The 16,607-nt window shown below is 32.4% G+C and overlaps 1 protein-coding gene across 1 annotated transcript in view; it reads right to left on the bottom strand.

The window, feature by feature from the left end:
- Positions 1 to 3,099: 3,099 nt before the first annotated feature.
- LOC123704978 (transmembrane protein 198) overlaps positions 3,100 to 16,607 on the bottom strand; it is a 31,754-nt gene continuing 18,246 nt past the window's right edge. Inside the window, exons 5-10 of the mRNA XM_045653506.1 lie at positions 10,945 to 11,017; positions 10,060 to 10,151; positions 8,851 to 8,995; positions 5,178 to 5,314; positions 4,243 to 4,419; positions 3,100 to 3,863 (exon numbers count right to left, since the gene is read on the bottom strand). Coding sequence (XP_045509462.1) covers positions 4,243 to 4,419; positions 5,178 to 5,314; positions 8,851 to 8,995; positions 10,060 to 10,151; positions 10,945 to 11,017 — 624 coding nt within the window. The 3' untranslated portion in view covers positions 3,100 to 3,863. The remainder of the gene's footprint in view (positions 3,864 to 4,242; positions 4,420 to 5,177; positions 5,315 to 8,850; positions 8,996 to 10,059; positions 10,152 to 10,944; positions 11,018 to 16,607) is intronic.

The following is a 16,607-nucleotide window of genomic DNA, read 5'->3' as shown; positions in this document are numbered from 1 at the left end:
AAACAACGAGAATAATCCGTGCACCTTGCAATACCGTATCTACACCTTTCATCTTTACCATCACTGCTATAATAACCATCTCAAGTCCAGAAAATAGATATTCTTTTAAACCTTATATACAAAAATATGCATTACCCTACTACATGGCATCTTTACTGCAACTACTTTGGATACCCTACGATTCCAAACAGAACTGAAGACTTACAATCTACGTTATTTTATGAAAATCATTCCACATTTTATTCATTTTGAATTTGATGTCCAAAGCAGTTAAGATCACATTCCGCACTAAGTTATTCACTAAACTATTTAGTACCATCATGCGCGTACATAAAATATATATAACGTTACGAGTAATACACACCTACAAAGAAAAGCTACAAATTACGTAAGTGAAATACATACTACATATAATACAAAAGACACGATGAAGCAAATGAATGCTTCATCTTCATTTGAAGTGAATTTATTCACTGTGCACTGGTGAATGCCATTAAATAATAATATACATTTAATATTACTTTTCGATTATCATGCGGCCCGAGCGACCGTAATGTAGGCGATAACTGTGTCAAGCGTGTTCAAAACATTACACAGAGGACACCAAATCCGAGTGACTACGCTTCGCTCAATGTCAGCCTACAGGCTACAAATATTATAATCATCTAGCAGTACATACTTAATCATAAAAACTCAACATCAAAAGCCGCGATCTTTTTCTTGCGATACTTTTTCCCCCGAGATTATAAAGTAAATGTATAAATTTTGAACTTTTCTATCACGAAATTTTTATTTTCATATCATTAATTATAATATTTATCTTGGCAGTGACTAAAACCTTAATTTCTATTTGAATTTATAATTTGTGTAACAAGTCTATAATAGAAACCCCATACAATAAACTGAAACATTGTACTTTAATTATATATAACTTACATGCTTTAAAGTTTAAACTATTCTATATCTTATAATAACCATTATATTTTAAGATATCAAACAAATTGATAAAAGAATATTCGTTTAACTTCATGAGAAAACTATGACTTAATCCTTACTTAATCATTTCAACAATGTAAATAAAAAAAGGAAAAATTTAATAAATAAATAACTGATGAAAATGATGTGTGATGTGATGTAGTGATGCGGTTAAAATAAAGGGTTGGGAATTAAAATAAAACAAAAAATATAAATAAATCAAGATTAAATTTGTAAAAATACAAATAATCAACTATTTAACATACAAACGAGGAAATAAGTGTGCCGGAACATGCATTGGAAATACAAAATCATTTAAGTATTAATTAAAATCTCTTCAGGGACACATGTAAAAATAAATGCGAAACTAAATTCATTTGAAACCACGAAGGAAAGGAACATAGGTATAATATTGCATTATTCATATTATAATAAAATTTAACGTAGAAATATCACTAACATACACAAAAAAAAATTAGTCCTGTGATGCATTGAAATTTACAAATGGACGAAGGAACTTAAAATTATTATGAAAATAGCTATTTCTAACAAAGTAGAAGACTAGATATTGAGCGATTATAATATGGAAATGTAATGACAGAACAGTTAAAATTACCTCGACCTCGGCTAAACTTATCCAACTAATACCTATATACAACACATATATGAGCTGTGCTTTGTTTCAATTAATTTTCATCAAATGACACTTAAAATTAGAGTTACAATTGAAAATATTTACACGTCTATAAATACGGACACAGTATATTCTTAGTCCAATAAATATATAACAATAATAATCAACGTAATTTAAGAAGCGTCTGACTTTTATAAGCGTAGTAATAAGCAAAGTAACGTATACGGATCTTATATAAATATATAATTAATAAATTAACTCTGTTGTGCTTTTAGCGCAATACCAACTAAAATAAACTTTGGCTAAAAGTAAAATATCACACAGCGAACAGAATGTATGTTCATCGACTATGAGCAAAATATTCCAACCGCTCGAGGCGAATCAATCAGAAACAATATAATTATATTTACACGCATGCTATATGAAAAAATAAATATTATTATGCTTAGCATTCGAAAATAAACATTTAATGCAGATCAACCGAATAATAGTAACGTTTGCGTCGCACGGTAGTACAGCTTATGCTACGTTTACGTCCATTTTAGATTATTATCACTTCTAAAACTAATACCCTTCATAAGAGTGAACCCATCACAATCGCATTGTGCTACCCTCGCTGAAACTAATTCGCAAAAATATAGACCTAAAATAATAAACTGGCAAGATTTGTAAACGCTACTAAACATTTAAAACTAAACTTTAACAATTCGTTAAAATTCATAACGCAATAAAATAATAATATAGAAAAAATTGTATCACATGTTTTTGCTTTGCTCCAACCGGATATAAAACCCTAACTACCGATCAAAAAGACAATCCACAAATTTGTGTGCAACGTATTGTCGGAATCATTATTACGATCGAAACGATTAATCGATTCGAATATCACTGTAGCGATTTCAATACGAGAGAAAAATATTGAACATCGATGTACTCGTTCTAATCGATATTTATCACTATTTAGTCTGATACCAAATGTGACGTCGGTATCATCGTAAGGAAACTTATACTATTGGCAGTGTACTAAGTCAGTATGAACCGCTATACGAACCGAATTATTATGCGTCACGAGAAACATTATTACAGCAACAATATTATAGTAATAAGTAATTAACGCTTATACAATTAAACATTTTTAAAAAGTGGAATATATCGGTACTGTTGAACTACTATTTTAAAATGGAATGTACACGTTTCATTTTTGTTTTACTCGAGTCATCAACATTGTTGTACTGTGGCACTTTTAGGCATTTATTTTTAACTTAGGCCTTAACAATATGCAATAATTACATTGAGAGATACATATGGAGACGACACCGCCTACATCACTTATGTTCCGCTCAACATACGCCATATGGCGTAACTGCACGCTCATTTTTTATTTGTTTTAAAGTGAAACGCATCAAATATGCCTTCGTGTGTGTTACGATATTGCACAAATAATACGGAAAAGTGCAAAGGAATAACTTTCATCGGTAAGTACCTAACTAGATAATAATTTTCAATCTTAGTTAGAGCAAAAAAATTGCGCACAGATTTTGTTCGTGGTGTCTCCTCCATAGTAATATTATCTCAATGAATAATTAAGACCTTTTTTTAACTCCGAAATGAAGACAGAAAAGGATATTTAAAAATCGATACAAAATTGATGAATCGAGTTACAACACCTCGTCACAAAAATATGTATAATCTAAATTCTAGGCAGTATTTGCAGTGTAATACATAATATATAAAATACTCGAATGTTCGGACAGATGATCGATGGAGAATGAATAATTAATAGTTATAGTATAATTTAAGACCTAGAGACATAGGTTGTTAGGTACAATATGTAAGTAACTTAAAAACGCCAAAATATGTTATCATAAATCATCATCATATACAAGTGTCTGAATTAAAGATTACTAGGTATTGGCGATTAACTGAGTTTTTCTATTATATTCAAGTTGAACCAATTTTATTTAAAATTAGTGACTTGAATTAGTGCCTTTATAATTAAAAGTCCAACCGAGATCTGAAGGTTTATATTGAAATCATATTGTTATTACCTAACGACCTATCCTCTCATAGATTTTAAATACGACAGCTTACACGTAACTTACAAATAATAAATTCATATCGAAGAATATGCGGTTAATTATAATAGCTACACATATAATTATGTAATAATATAAGAGTGAAATTCTCTTAGGATAATACTGGATAATTATGAAAAGAAATGTAACTCCCCTTGAAGAGCACGTCTTTGAGATACCTGAAATAAACAATGACACTTAGCTAACAATTGAGTTTGTAGACAATGAGCGGTACTCTAATACGATTTATAATAAATTATTATAAGAATAAATTATTTTGGTTATTGTTCAAATAAAATAGAACAATAAAGTTAGGGGTCGGCGCATACGGGTCACCACGAAACATATGGAAAAATATGTAAAGTGGTTGTCATTGTCCACCGGCTGTGGTCTGTGTTAAGAAGCATTTTTGACAAAACCCTCAAAAATACAATTTACATAAAAACACAGCTACACAGCTTCCCCTGCCCTCATTGAAGTAATCTTCACAACTTGATAAAAATAAAATATTTCCAAAAAACACAGCTCCACAGTTTTCTCTATTCCCCTACTTCTTACCTAGTGCGCGCGAATCTGGTTGAGATCATCGTCCGAGTCAGTTGGCGGCGCGTGCTCGGAGCCGGCGAGCACAGTGAGATGCGTGGAGTCGCTCTGCAGTGTGCTACACTCGCCGCCGCCGGCGCTGCCGCCCCAGTTGCCGCATTGTGCCTTCTTCTGTAGCGCTTGCACGTATGACTGGAATGGGCAATTAATTTATTAAAATACTAGCTCTTCGCCCACGTAGTCAAAGAAAATCCCGCATAGTTCCCGTTCCCGTGGGATTTCCGGGATAAAACCTATCCTATGTACTACCTCAGGTCTCAAGCTATCTCTGTAACAACTAACAAATTTGAAGTAAATCCATACAGAAAAACAGACAATATTTCTAAAAACTATATTTTTGGCTTGATACCGATTATGGATCACAAGTCACAACCCAAGTATGTATTACTTTCAAAAAATATTCAATGTACAGTTTTGACTTTCCCACGATTTTATTATGTGTATAGTGCATTGATATCACTATAGCGAGAGATGAATAATTATGTAAGTATTTTTAAAATAAATCTGTATTCAAAGAAAGTAATAATCTCATGTCCTCAGTCATATAGCTAAAAATTTAAGATTAAAAGAAATTAGATTTCTCAGCTTGGATAGCATCGAGAGCCTATATTGGAGCAGATGTGGCAGATGCGCTCTAATCTGTTTCGCTGATAATTTTTCATTACGGACATGAGTATCCTGTCAGAACAAGTCATTTTTTTCGTCCCCACTATGAATGGTGCCAAGTCTAATAGAACCCAGTACATACTGTAACTATTAAATAAAAGTGACCGTTCGCACCTCCCATCTTCATCCCACCGAGCGAGGCGGCTGTGCCTTAAGGCGATGTTTTAGGTGCTTATACCTGTTTGTAATGTTCACCAATAATCTCGAACATTCCCTCAACTGACCTGCGATATGACGTCACCGTGCGCCGTCCGCACCTGGTACAGGTAGCGGTACTTGCGCTGCTTCATCTCGGCGCGCTGCTCGCGCGTCACCGGGCGAGGCGGCTGCGCCTTAAGGCGACGCTTTTGGGCGCTTATACCTGGTGGAAATTATATACGTGGTGTAAATTGTAAGAAAGATAAAAAAATCCTAAAAGGGGTGACAGACGTACGAGTAAGTACGCGAACTTGTGGCTCGACGACCTTTTTCGCTCGTGTGTCACCCCAAGTACGCGTACTTAAAAACCGTCGAGTAAGTTCGTTGACGATCCAACATGTTTGAAATTTTACTCGAAGCCCGCCTTGGCTCGCACGTCTGTCACCGCCGCGAGCCGAGTAAGTACGCGAACTTTAAAACCGCGACTTTAAAGTTCGTACGTCTATCAGCCCTTTAAAACTGACGAATTTTTCTGTTTGGATGAACGGTTCTAAATTCAATTCAAGTATCTTGAGTTGGATGGACAATTTATACTGGGAATATTTAGGGTATAATATGTGTACTATGGTTATCTATGTATAGGGTTTTTATATGTACAGGTGGATCCTGTGGTTTTAAAATTTAAAAGAACGGCAAAATACACCACGGTCCAGAGAAGTAGATAGCAGGACTTATAGCAGTCGATAACTCGCCGTAAGCTTTAGGGCTTTTACAGACTTCAACTTAGCCATGCTCAAGTTCATGATTTATAGACAACGCTGCAGCTGATTGTCAGTTGACTAGGGCTTCTAGACAATTGGCAGAAGCGCTAAAGAATAGATTCCGCTATCGCTATAATTGACATAAAGCTTATGACGTTTTGCTAAGTATTCGAATCGTTTAATTCGTTATGAAAAAATACGAATTGCGGCAGAAAATCAATATAAGAATTGGACACCACTGCTACGTTTTCATGTGGGGTTCACAATCCATGGAATCTCTTAAGATAAACATATCAGAGGCCACGGATCAAATTCTACCGGATATGCAGCCATTAAAATTCGATTACTCGGAATCGTGCCATCGTAAGTAAGTTTTAAATAAAATTCAATACTAAATGGCATATGGAATTGTCTTTCGAATAAAAAAAGAGTTTTCTGAATGCACTTTTGTAATACCACAGCCCGTTTTATTGTATTTCATAATCTAACCGTTTTTACTGAAAAACCTCCGAGTATACAAAAGTCGTGTTCGCTTCTTTCTTATAAAGAAACGACCGAACAGATTTTATTAATTTTTTATTTGTTGGATTTATCTTCATCTGGATTAGGAGTGAGATAATAACTGTTATATTTTAAATTAGGAGCAAACAATTATCTCGAGCCAGCATAATAAGACGGTACTGTTTCTTTGGTTTTTCAGGAACTAATGATTCGAATTTCGTTTGAACTTATCAAATTCATATTTATCGAGGACGGCTTTAGGACATACACATAACACACACTAATGCTCCGCTCATATTTGAACGGCGAAGCAATGAAAATTGTAACAAAAATATTCCTTTTGAGAGCAGGCGAAGTTCCGTGACGCTACAAATTGAGAGCCACTGTTTTTGGAAATGTTGCCGAAAACTGAATTGATAATAGTTGCCCTAACTTTGTACAAACTGTCCAATAAGTTTGTACTTGTGAGCGAAGTTAAAATAGTCGTTAAGTTTTTTGGAAGTTGTCGCTAGAATGAGAAGTCGTTAAGTATTCTGAAATTTTCCAATTTGTAGAGCGATTTTATTTAAGTTATTCTTTCCGTTGAACAAACCTTAATTACAAAGTATGAATAGGTAACGACTTTTATTAAGAAAAGGCTGATGGTAGTTGTTCTCGTGTTATGATGTTACGAAAAATATGGATTCATTTTGATATCCCTAGACGTTTTCTTAAACATATTCATTCAAATCGCTAATATTTACTTTAAAACTTTATGGAACAAGAAAGCTACTAGAGTGTGCGAAAATAAAAAAATTAAAACATCCTCATTTTTCTCTGGGATAGAGTAGAAGTATTTTAGATAAGTTTTATGAGTTCGCAGTTTCAAACACTTAGATAATTATTATTATCAATAATTGCAATTTTTTTAAGTTCGAATCAAAATCGAAAGAAACAATTAGATTTTTAATTAAATCTTTATTAAAAAAAGCCCTAAAATTGGTCTGACCAAATATGTAAAATATATTTACACTTTATTTAAAACGGCATATTATCCCAAACGAGCTTAGATATTACGAGAATGTAAAAAGAGTTTCCTGGAAAACATCTAAGTATTTTTTTTATTTCTTGTAGTCAAATGGATCGTATTTATTTTTCTATTCTGAAATTACCTACACTATTTTAAAATCACCACTTTACGTCTTCATTAAATATTTATAAATAAATGTAGTCTCACCCCTTTATTTCGCAAAGATATTTATCACACCGAGTCCATTAAAATCCCAAAACCTGCATTGAAAACTCAAAAACAGATACGCGAGAAACCGTTTCACATTGTTTCTAGTACAAGGGATTAACGCGTATCAAATCCTTAGAAAACTATAAGAGTATGATAAAATCGAAAATAAAATTCACTGAATTTAGAGAACTCGCGACTCACGACCGTCGATCCCGAAGCGAGAATACGAAATAACCCTTTAATCCGAATCCCATCTACTTATATTATTGTCATCCTATAGAAATACATGATTAAACAGCGCGCGCACATACTATAACATAATATTCCAATAAAGGAATTGAATCTATAAAATATAGCTACATCTACATTTTAATTTAATATGATGAAAAGGTAAGATTTCTATTATTGTGCCTAAGGAATGAAATCAAAAATTACTCTCGAGTTTATAAATTCTTTTACCATTTGAATATTACATTTTTTTGCAGTACTTATAGGTATTTACTATTTAGAAACTAGCTATTTGTTCGTGGATTTTCTCTTGTGTATAAAAATATCGACTATCAACCGATTAGATTCTCCCATGACTTAGCTACATTCGGTTATAGTGAAGAATATTCTGTAATGTAAATTAACCGTAACTCAATCGACAAATAAAAACAAAATAATATATCAAATTTAATGTACTTCAAAGAAAGCGTGGTCATGGGTATTCCCTTTTTATTAAAAACATGTGCAGATTGATAAAAATGCTATGAGTATAAATATGTAAAAAAAATTTTTAATTGAATATATCTGGGAAAAAAATTAAAAAATTACATTTTTGTATTTATTTTGCCAGTTTTTGGCAATTTTGCACTTCTAATTCACAATGAATCTAGTCTATTCCTGTTTCAAACTTCACCAAAAGTGGTTCAGTTGTATTGGCAAATTAATGATTCATACATTTGAACGCTGTAATTTCCTATAATTAGAGGTGCAGAAGATCATGTATTGTATTAGATGTACCTAACTAATGTAATCTGTATCCTCTGTCGGAAATTCTAAAATAAATAAATAAAATAAATAAATACACAGACAGTTACATTCACATTTTATGTACTAAAATTTTCAAGATTATTTTAAGTGTGATTTAACTCAAAAACTACAACCTCTATTTCAAAAGTACCTTCATCATTAGAAAACTACCTCAAAACATAGGAAATTTGTCATCCCGTTTACCGCAAACAAAGCCGGAGAAATTGTCTAGTTAAAAACATTATTTAATAGTATAATACTCACTCTCTTCATGGTATATCCCCGTGGCGGTGAGAGCGCACTGTGCGGTGAAGCCAACTATGGCCACCGTGGGCCAAGCGGCCAACGTCAGCCAGGAGATGGTACACGGTGGCGGAATAGCTGGCTCTAGTTTTGCACGTTCCCATACCTTTAGAAACGTTGAAACTTCATTTATATGCAAATCAGAGATATATTAAATTCGAAGAAGTGTAGGTACGTAATTATTACGATTGAACGTAGAGATAATTTGCAAGAATAAAAATCATGATATAAAAACATTGTATGTGTACAAAATATGTATACCTAATATAGCTTTCACTCTTTCCTATTATTAAATACATAGTACGAAGATAAGTAATGCCATAAATAAACGTTTGTTTGTAGCTTTTGCAAGCGATAGCTAAAGTTAAAACAAGGTTAAAATTATCTTGAATAATGTTATTATAAGTATAATTTATTAACAATATCTATTAGGAAAGTGTCCTATGCTTATCTTTGTGTCTATGCCAATTTATACGACAACGGTTCAATGATTAGGTAGTGCTAAAAATAGAATATAAGATTGAATACATATTGCAAAATTTCGAAGTATTATGCCATTCTCATGGTTACGTGTGGGCGTCACTCAGTCAAAGATTATATTTATATCTTTCTCATATATATTTTATAAATATACCCTTTCAATAAAATTTTGACTAAGTAATAAACTAAGAATGTGATCAACTTTTCGTATTTTTAATCGCACGATAACAAGTAGGCCAAAGGTCAAACGAGAAAAGAACAAAAAATTCAAATTAATGCTCAGACTCCACGGCCTTGTTTATGGTTTATGTAAATAATGATAAAACTATTAACTGTTATATTTATAGCTTTAATGAAAATCTTCCAGAACTATACCTAGGTATATAAGAATCCATACTAATATTATAAATGCGAAAGTAACTCTGTCTGTCTGTCTGTTACTCAATCACGCCTAAACTACTGAACCAATTTGCATGAAATTTGGTATGGAGATATGTTGATACCCGAGAAAGGACATAGGCTACCTTTTATTGCGAAATATGTACCACGGGCGAAGCCGGGGCGGACCTCTAGTACTTAGTAAAGCTTTGATAATAATTTCGTTTGCTTCATTTAATTTAAGTAATAGATTATTAATTTTTTAATTTCGAAACATCAAGTTCATCTTTTATATCACAATTACCTACTTACCCATTTTAACATCACCATTCGTTCAATGAAGTAATCCAGAGAAGTGGCTATAACCGCACCTCCGTACACACTAGTACCGAATATTGTTAGAACTGCAAATAATAAAAACAACTATTTATATAATAAATGTAAATACATATATACAATTCTATAACTAAAGTCTCCCGAAACACCTTGACATAGGTATATCGCCGATATGTCTCATATTATTACGACTTCGAAGAATGCTAATCTTTAAAATTTTAAAGGATTTTTGAGAACCAGTTCTAAAATACACGTGGAGATAAAACTTCAAAACGTATAGGTAATGCGTCTCTCGAAGACGCTTACCTATACGCTAATACGCTAATTTCATTCGAGACCTAGGTGATAACCGCGTTAAGTCTCAGTGTAATATTATTATTTGATAAGCTTCAAAATGTTCTAGTATTTACATAGAAAATATTTTACAATTACGAACTTATAGACTAAAATTTTACTAAACTATTGAACACGTGTTAAATATCAATAAACTGAGAATGCTGCTCTATGAAATTGGATAAAACTGTACTTAAAATTCGCCTGGTTTTAATCCGCACAAAATAATGAAGTTTTCATCAATGTTTTGGAACATCAACATAGTTACCTATCCAATATAAGTTGGACCAATAATAGTGTAATTAAAAACTTTTAATAGAAACGATAGCCGGGATCATAGAACATAACTAAGCTAACTAGGTGGACTAAACTAATAAAGTGTCGTTGCAGATATCAATAAATATGATACAATATTATACATGATAGCGACAGATGAGTCAGTCCTATAACCCGATTGTGTGATAACGCTTTATCAATATCGAAACATGTAAACTAAACACGAGATCTGCAATAAAAGATAAAATTTACCTTTCTTCCAGTACAGGTTGAAAACTGCAAAGCATATTCCAGTTAAAAGCAATACTACCACGCAAAGCCAGTACTGAAACAAACAAATACGTTTTTATTATTATATGGCACCAGAGTGATAATTAATTATGATTAATGTCACCTTTAATAGGCTTTAATTAATATATCAACAATGATCCCACCTGTTTTGCTTTATATAGAGATCTTGATTAGCCAATATAGATATTAGACATATTATCTAACATATTAACAGAATATGTTTAATTACCTACAAGTTCTATATTTCTCAATATTTGGCTATTATTATTAATATCGCCTACAAGTTGCTATAGTAACTGTTAGTTATGGTATATATATATATAAATCATATAATAGAGATTATTCTGCGATGTGCATCGATACAGCGGCATTATCAATAATAATATACATTTAATGCTGTAGCAAACAAACGACACAAAGTGAAATATATTTCAATCTAAATAAATAATGCTATCCGATGTATTCGAAACATTCGACGAACCAGCCATTTCCATAGAAATCGATTCGCACGTGGAAGCCTATTGCATATTGTATCAGACGTAAACAACAGCCCTACATTGCCCGACTAGACAATTTAAACTCACTTCCATGTATTAGACACTAATTAGGTATTTAGTCGAATGCAAATGCCACTCCGTGGGCGGTTCAGTATCTGAATATTATAGTTGTATATAGTTGTATACTCGTATAGTATGTTACGTACTCATTATACACGTCACATGCAGTCAGTAGGTGTATGAAAGGGTGCAAACCCCCTAACACAGCGCATCTTTCCTCTGATCAATAGTACAATACATCCGAGTGATGCAGTCGCTTATGGGTGTTATTCGTAACTTTCAGGTTACGGTCTGCTCTCCAACTTCATAGATACACATACATAAGTGACAAACAAACTTTGCACAAGCACATTGCATATAAATGATTTCGCTAAGCTGGACAGCTGTTAAAAGAATTCGCAATGGAATTTAAATAATTAAGTACTTTGAAATTACATATGTCACTCGTCTGGTCGAGTGTTATTTTTGTAATAAAAAGGAAGTTATAATAATCGCATTGTGTTTGTATCACCGATTATATTATATTATATAAATTTAAACAATTAGTTTGATTACTAATAAATTATTAACACTACATGGTACATCGCTATCAAGAAATCAAGGACGGAAGGAAGGTGTTTCAACTTTCAAGGAATCGCAATAAAATAAATCTTTAGAAAATCTAAAGCAATTCTCGCAATCGCGTGACCTATATAAACAGGATGTTCAGAACAGCACAAACGTTAGTAATTACATTGAATTAACAGATTCCGATGAAAAACCGACTACCTTGCACAGTACACGAAAGTATCGGAGCACCAATAATTATGGCGAATTATCTGCACATTATAATATAATCATCACTAAATTTAAAACACAAATATTCGCATAGCACATTATCATTGAAACGATAGCACTTTTATAGATAAGTGAACATACGTCAACGTCTTTCACGTAATACTTTCACCTATACTTTTACATCTTTAGGAATGTTAACTTTATATAGTATATGTATAAGTGGGCAATTAATATTATATCGCACCTTCGGTAGAACAAGGGCATAATTGTCATAAATTGCCAAAATGACTTAAATATGCAGAAATGCTTTAAAAAGGCCCTTTCAACTGGAGGGACAAAGACATTCGTTTAATTCCTACAAAAAACAGCCAGATTGAAATAGTGGCGTTGTCATTTTGGCGCTATTTTGTTTCTCTCTTGGCGAGACAAAGTCTCATTGGTTAGTTGTGCCATCGGCGGGGACTGAGCTAGCTGTCACTTGGAGCGCTAACGTCGTTTATGTAAATATGCCCTATAATGTTTTTGATTTCTGGAACGACAAGGCCATATCTGTCACACTTATGCCTAGTTTACGATTTAAAAATTGGGAGGACAAAGTCGTTCAGACAATTGTGCCCTTGTCTGTCCAAGATTTGTTATACTCCATGGTCTTAAAAGTAACATTTTATTCCGATAATTGCTGTAGAGAGCAAAAAAACAAGTTAGTTTTTTAGAAATTTAAACGATAGGACTGCCAATCAAAATACAACAAACATACCCTCACACCCACAAATCTATCCTCAAAAACTTTCGAGTTTACTTAATAAATAATAATATTAGTAAGATATTTATTCGTAAATAATTATTTTTCTTTTTCAAATTTGTTTTTGGAATGTATTATTTTGCTGTGAACACATTGCCTATAAAATCGATCATACATAAATTAGGGGACCCAGCATAAAGCCGATGCCGTCCATTCTGGAATGTAAAACGTGCAAAAAAAGCTGGCCCAATATCAATATGCACTCCGGCAGAATACATAAGCCTTATAAAAAATGCCACGAAAAAGGAGGAATTATTTAATGTCAAGGAATTGAATCACAAATTGAATTATGATTCTTTCTTGTTCTGTTATCTTAATATAATATTATTCCAATTTTTAAAGCGATTCCAAAGAATTTTGCTAGGAAACATAATAATTTCAGATTGTTGAAGATGTGTAATGGCTGATTAGTAAGTTTTGATCTCTATTTTTGTGATAAAGTACTGCGGCTTTCTAAAGTGTTTAAGAAAATAAAACATTTATACAAAAAAACACGTTATTATCATTCCAAAATTATTAACTTAAAGCTTTAGATATGGCCATATTTACAAATTAATTTTCTTGTTGGTGGAACAAGGGCACAAATGTACACCTACTTAAGAAAAAAATATTATTAAAAAAAAACTAGCAGTTTTTAATATTTGTAAACGATACACCTAAAAGAATATAGTATATAGTTTATGTCATACAAAGCAGAACAACCATAAAAAAATTATTATCATAGCTAGACCACATTAAGTACTACAAATATCTTAAAATGGCTCTCCTGTAAAATTGCAAAAACTGTAATTGTGCCCTTGTTCTACCGAAGGTGCGATATATCGAATTAACTTAATAATTATTAACATGGTTTGTTATGTGCGTCAATTTCAGTTTACTAATTATTATTGTATTACTAACTTGGTAATAAAGAATATGACGTTATTCGCAACATTTTAAAGAAAACATATTTAAAAAGATTCATAAATATTAAAGTATTCCGCCTTTTCCATTTCATCTACTACTTTGATTAGAAGATTGTTAAGTAGTATATTGAAATTATAGCATAAAACTTTTCAGTCCCTATTACTTTTTAAATTGAACGTTTTTAATTGAAAGCTCCGCTCCGAGAAAAACATTTCTTGTAAAACGTATCAAATACTACTGATATTACAAGCGATAAAGATTCGATATTCAACATGATATTTAATAAAATATGCAGTCAATAATTCACCTATAGGTGTTAAATCATTCGTAAAATTTCACAGAATCGACGAAGTAAATATTGCATTTTCAAGAGCTTCGCGCCAGCCTGAGTGCTCCTGTGCAGAATTAATAAATATTTTATTATTAAATTGCTTCCAAGCCACCGCGCCGCTAAGCTAATATAACCCGTAGGGTTTTTTTTTTAATGTAAGAAAGTCATTTAATTTGTTGTGCCGTAAGTAGATTATATCTGAGGATCGTTTTAAATATATGAGCTGATATTTCGAATCATCGTTCAATTATTTGATGGCTAATCCAGCCGACTGTGATTTATGAGTACATTACACCTATACTATGAATATGGAGTGAAAAATCAGTAATACATCTCAATATAACCAGATTTCCATTCGACTGAGTTATCCAAGTGCACACTCTATCTCAATAATTTAGATAGAGTGTGCGTCCGAACGTCACTTTTGATCGATGGGAAACAAAGTGCAGTAATGTGTCATTAATTAAAAATGGCATCAGGCAAGACCAAGAAGCTTATATCCTCTAATACACTGGAGATTGCACTATGACCATTAACTTGAAACAAGAAACTATGACATTCAATGACGTCAGTCATGTTATTTGTCTCTTTCTGTCGAGTGACCACGCTGGTTTGTAAATTCAGGATTTTTCAAAATAGAAAAAACTAAAAATCATGGTCTATAAATAATAACGACATATATTTTTAACAGTATTTATATTATAATATTATGGTCATACTTTATAGGTAGGTACATACACGCGCGGTGTGTCCCTTAAGACACATAAAAACTGAAAGGATAGAATAAATTCGATTGCTCAGGCGGGTCACGAGTGGCTGAGTTGGTTAGGCATCCGCCCCGGAATGGCGCGAAGGATGCGGGTTCAAGTCTCGCCTCGTGATCGAATTTTTTCTATTCTTTATAAATTTATAGGTACATACAATTTTAATTGGTATAGAATGATAGTTATAAATAACTTTTGGCTACAAAGCTTGGATATGAACCGATATATAGCATTAACATCCTTTGTAAATAGAGGAAAGTTGTGTTTTGCATCAGATGCTGTTTACCAAATTGTTAGCTACTCAGATCTTCTTTTTAAACGCGTTGCTTCGACGGGTCAATTTCAAGCCAGAATCATCAAAGAAAAACTGTTTATAGCAGCCTTGCACAAATTTCAGCTAACTTTACAAAGTTTATTTTTCAAAAGGTATTTTTTTCTGGGTCGTAATCCTCAGTAACCTTGATGGGCACATATATTTCTTTTTATTTTACTTTTTGGAAAGCTGAAATACGTAAAACAAAAAAATATGAGGTAAGTTAAAAAAGTATAAATTTCAATGTAAAAACGAACAATCTTATAACTACATGTGAGTGCAATACCGATGTCATGTGTTGTTTCATTACTAGTAACAATCTTTAAAATGGTGTTCTAAATTTTCATCATAATATTGTTATTACAATATATTCTCTTCGCTATCCATAAAAACTCGTCATCATGGTTACCTTACTTGTTAAATCTGTTTATTGAAAACTTGTTGAAAAATGATAAAGTATTAGGGAAATAACAAATTTAACATGACTGCTTACTAAAATGATGCTAAATTAGACAATTTTTGCCATTGAAATGATTCTAAACAGGTAAATGCAGGAGTATTGAGGAATATTGTAAATAACGTAAATATACACTTGCCTGTGAAATTCTATGCCAGAATTTGGTGTCCAAACACTTCTGCAATTTTGCACAATACAATGCATTCTTTATATTCGGAAAATATTCATTAAATAAGCAACAATATTAACTTAAATATTCGAAGCGACGCAATTTTTTTGACACACATGCCATATTGACAAAGTGAGAGTTGCTACAATTTTATTATGGTGACTACCCATAATCAGGGAGTATCGCTTTTTAATAATTGGTTCAGATACTTAGTTTATTTAGCATAAATAATAATTGTCTCATCCAACAATGCTTCTGAATGACGTTGTTGGCAATTTATCAACAAACTCATGTACAAAAACTAACCTTTTGCACAGAATATTACAGCATACATAGTAGCCTTGGGAAAACTTCGTATTAACAGTGGCAATACCAAGTTAGGTGTGAAAGTGATAAAAAACATGAACTGGGCAATATTTTCTTGTTACACGTCAATGTTCATACCGAAATCTCCAGTGTATTAGATATAAGCTTCTTGGGCAAGACAATGGATAGATTTACGTGACTATAGTAAAAAATGCAACAGGACAATCGAAACAACCAGACCT

The sequence above is a fragment of the Colias croceus genome, chromosome Z, assembly GCF_905220415.1.
Source record: "Colias croceus chromosome Z, ilColCroc2.1".
Taxonomy (NCBI): domain Eukaryota; kingdom Metazoa; phylum Arthropoda; class Insecta; order Lepidoptera; family Pieridae; genus Colias; species Colias croceus.
This window is presented reverse-complemented; position numbering and strand designations above follow the sequence as displayed.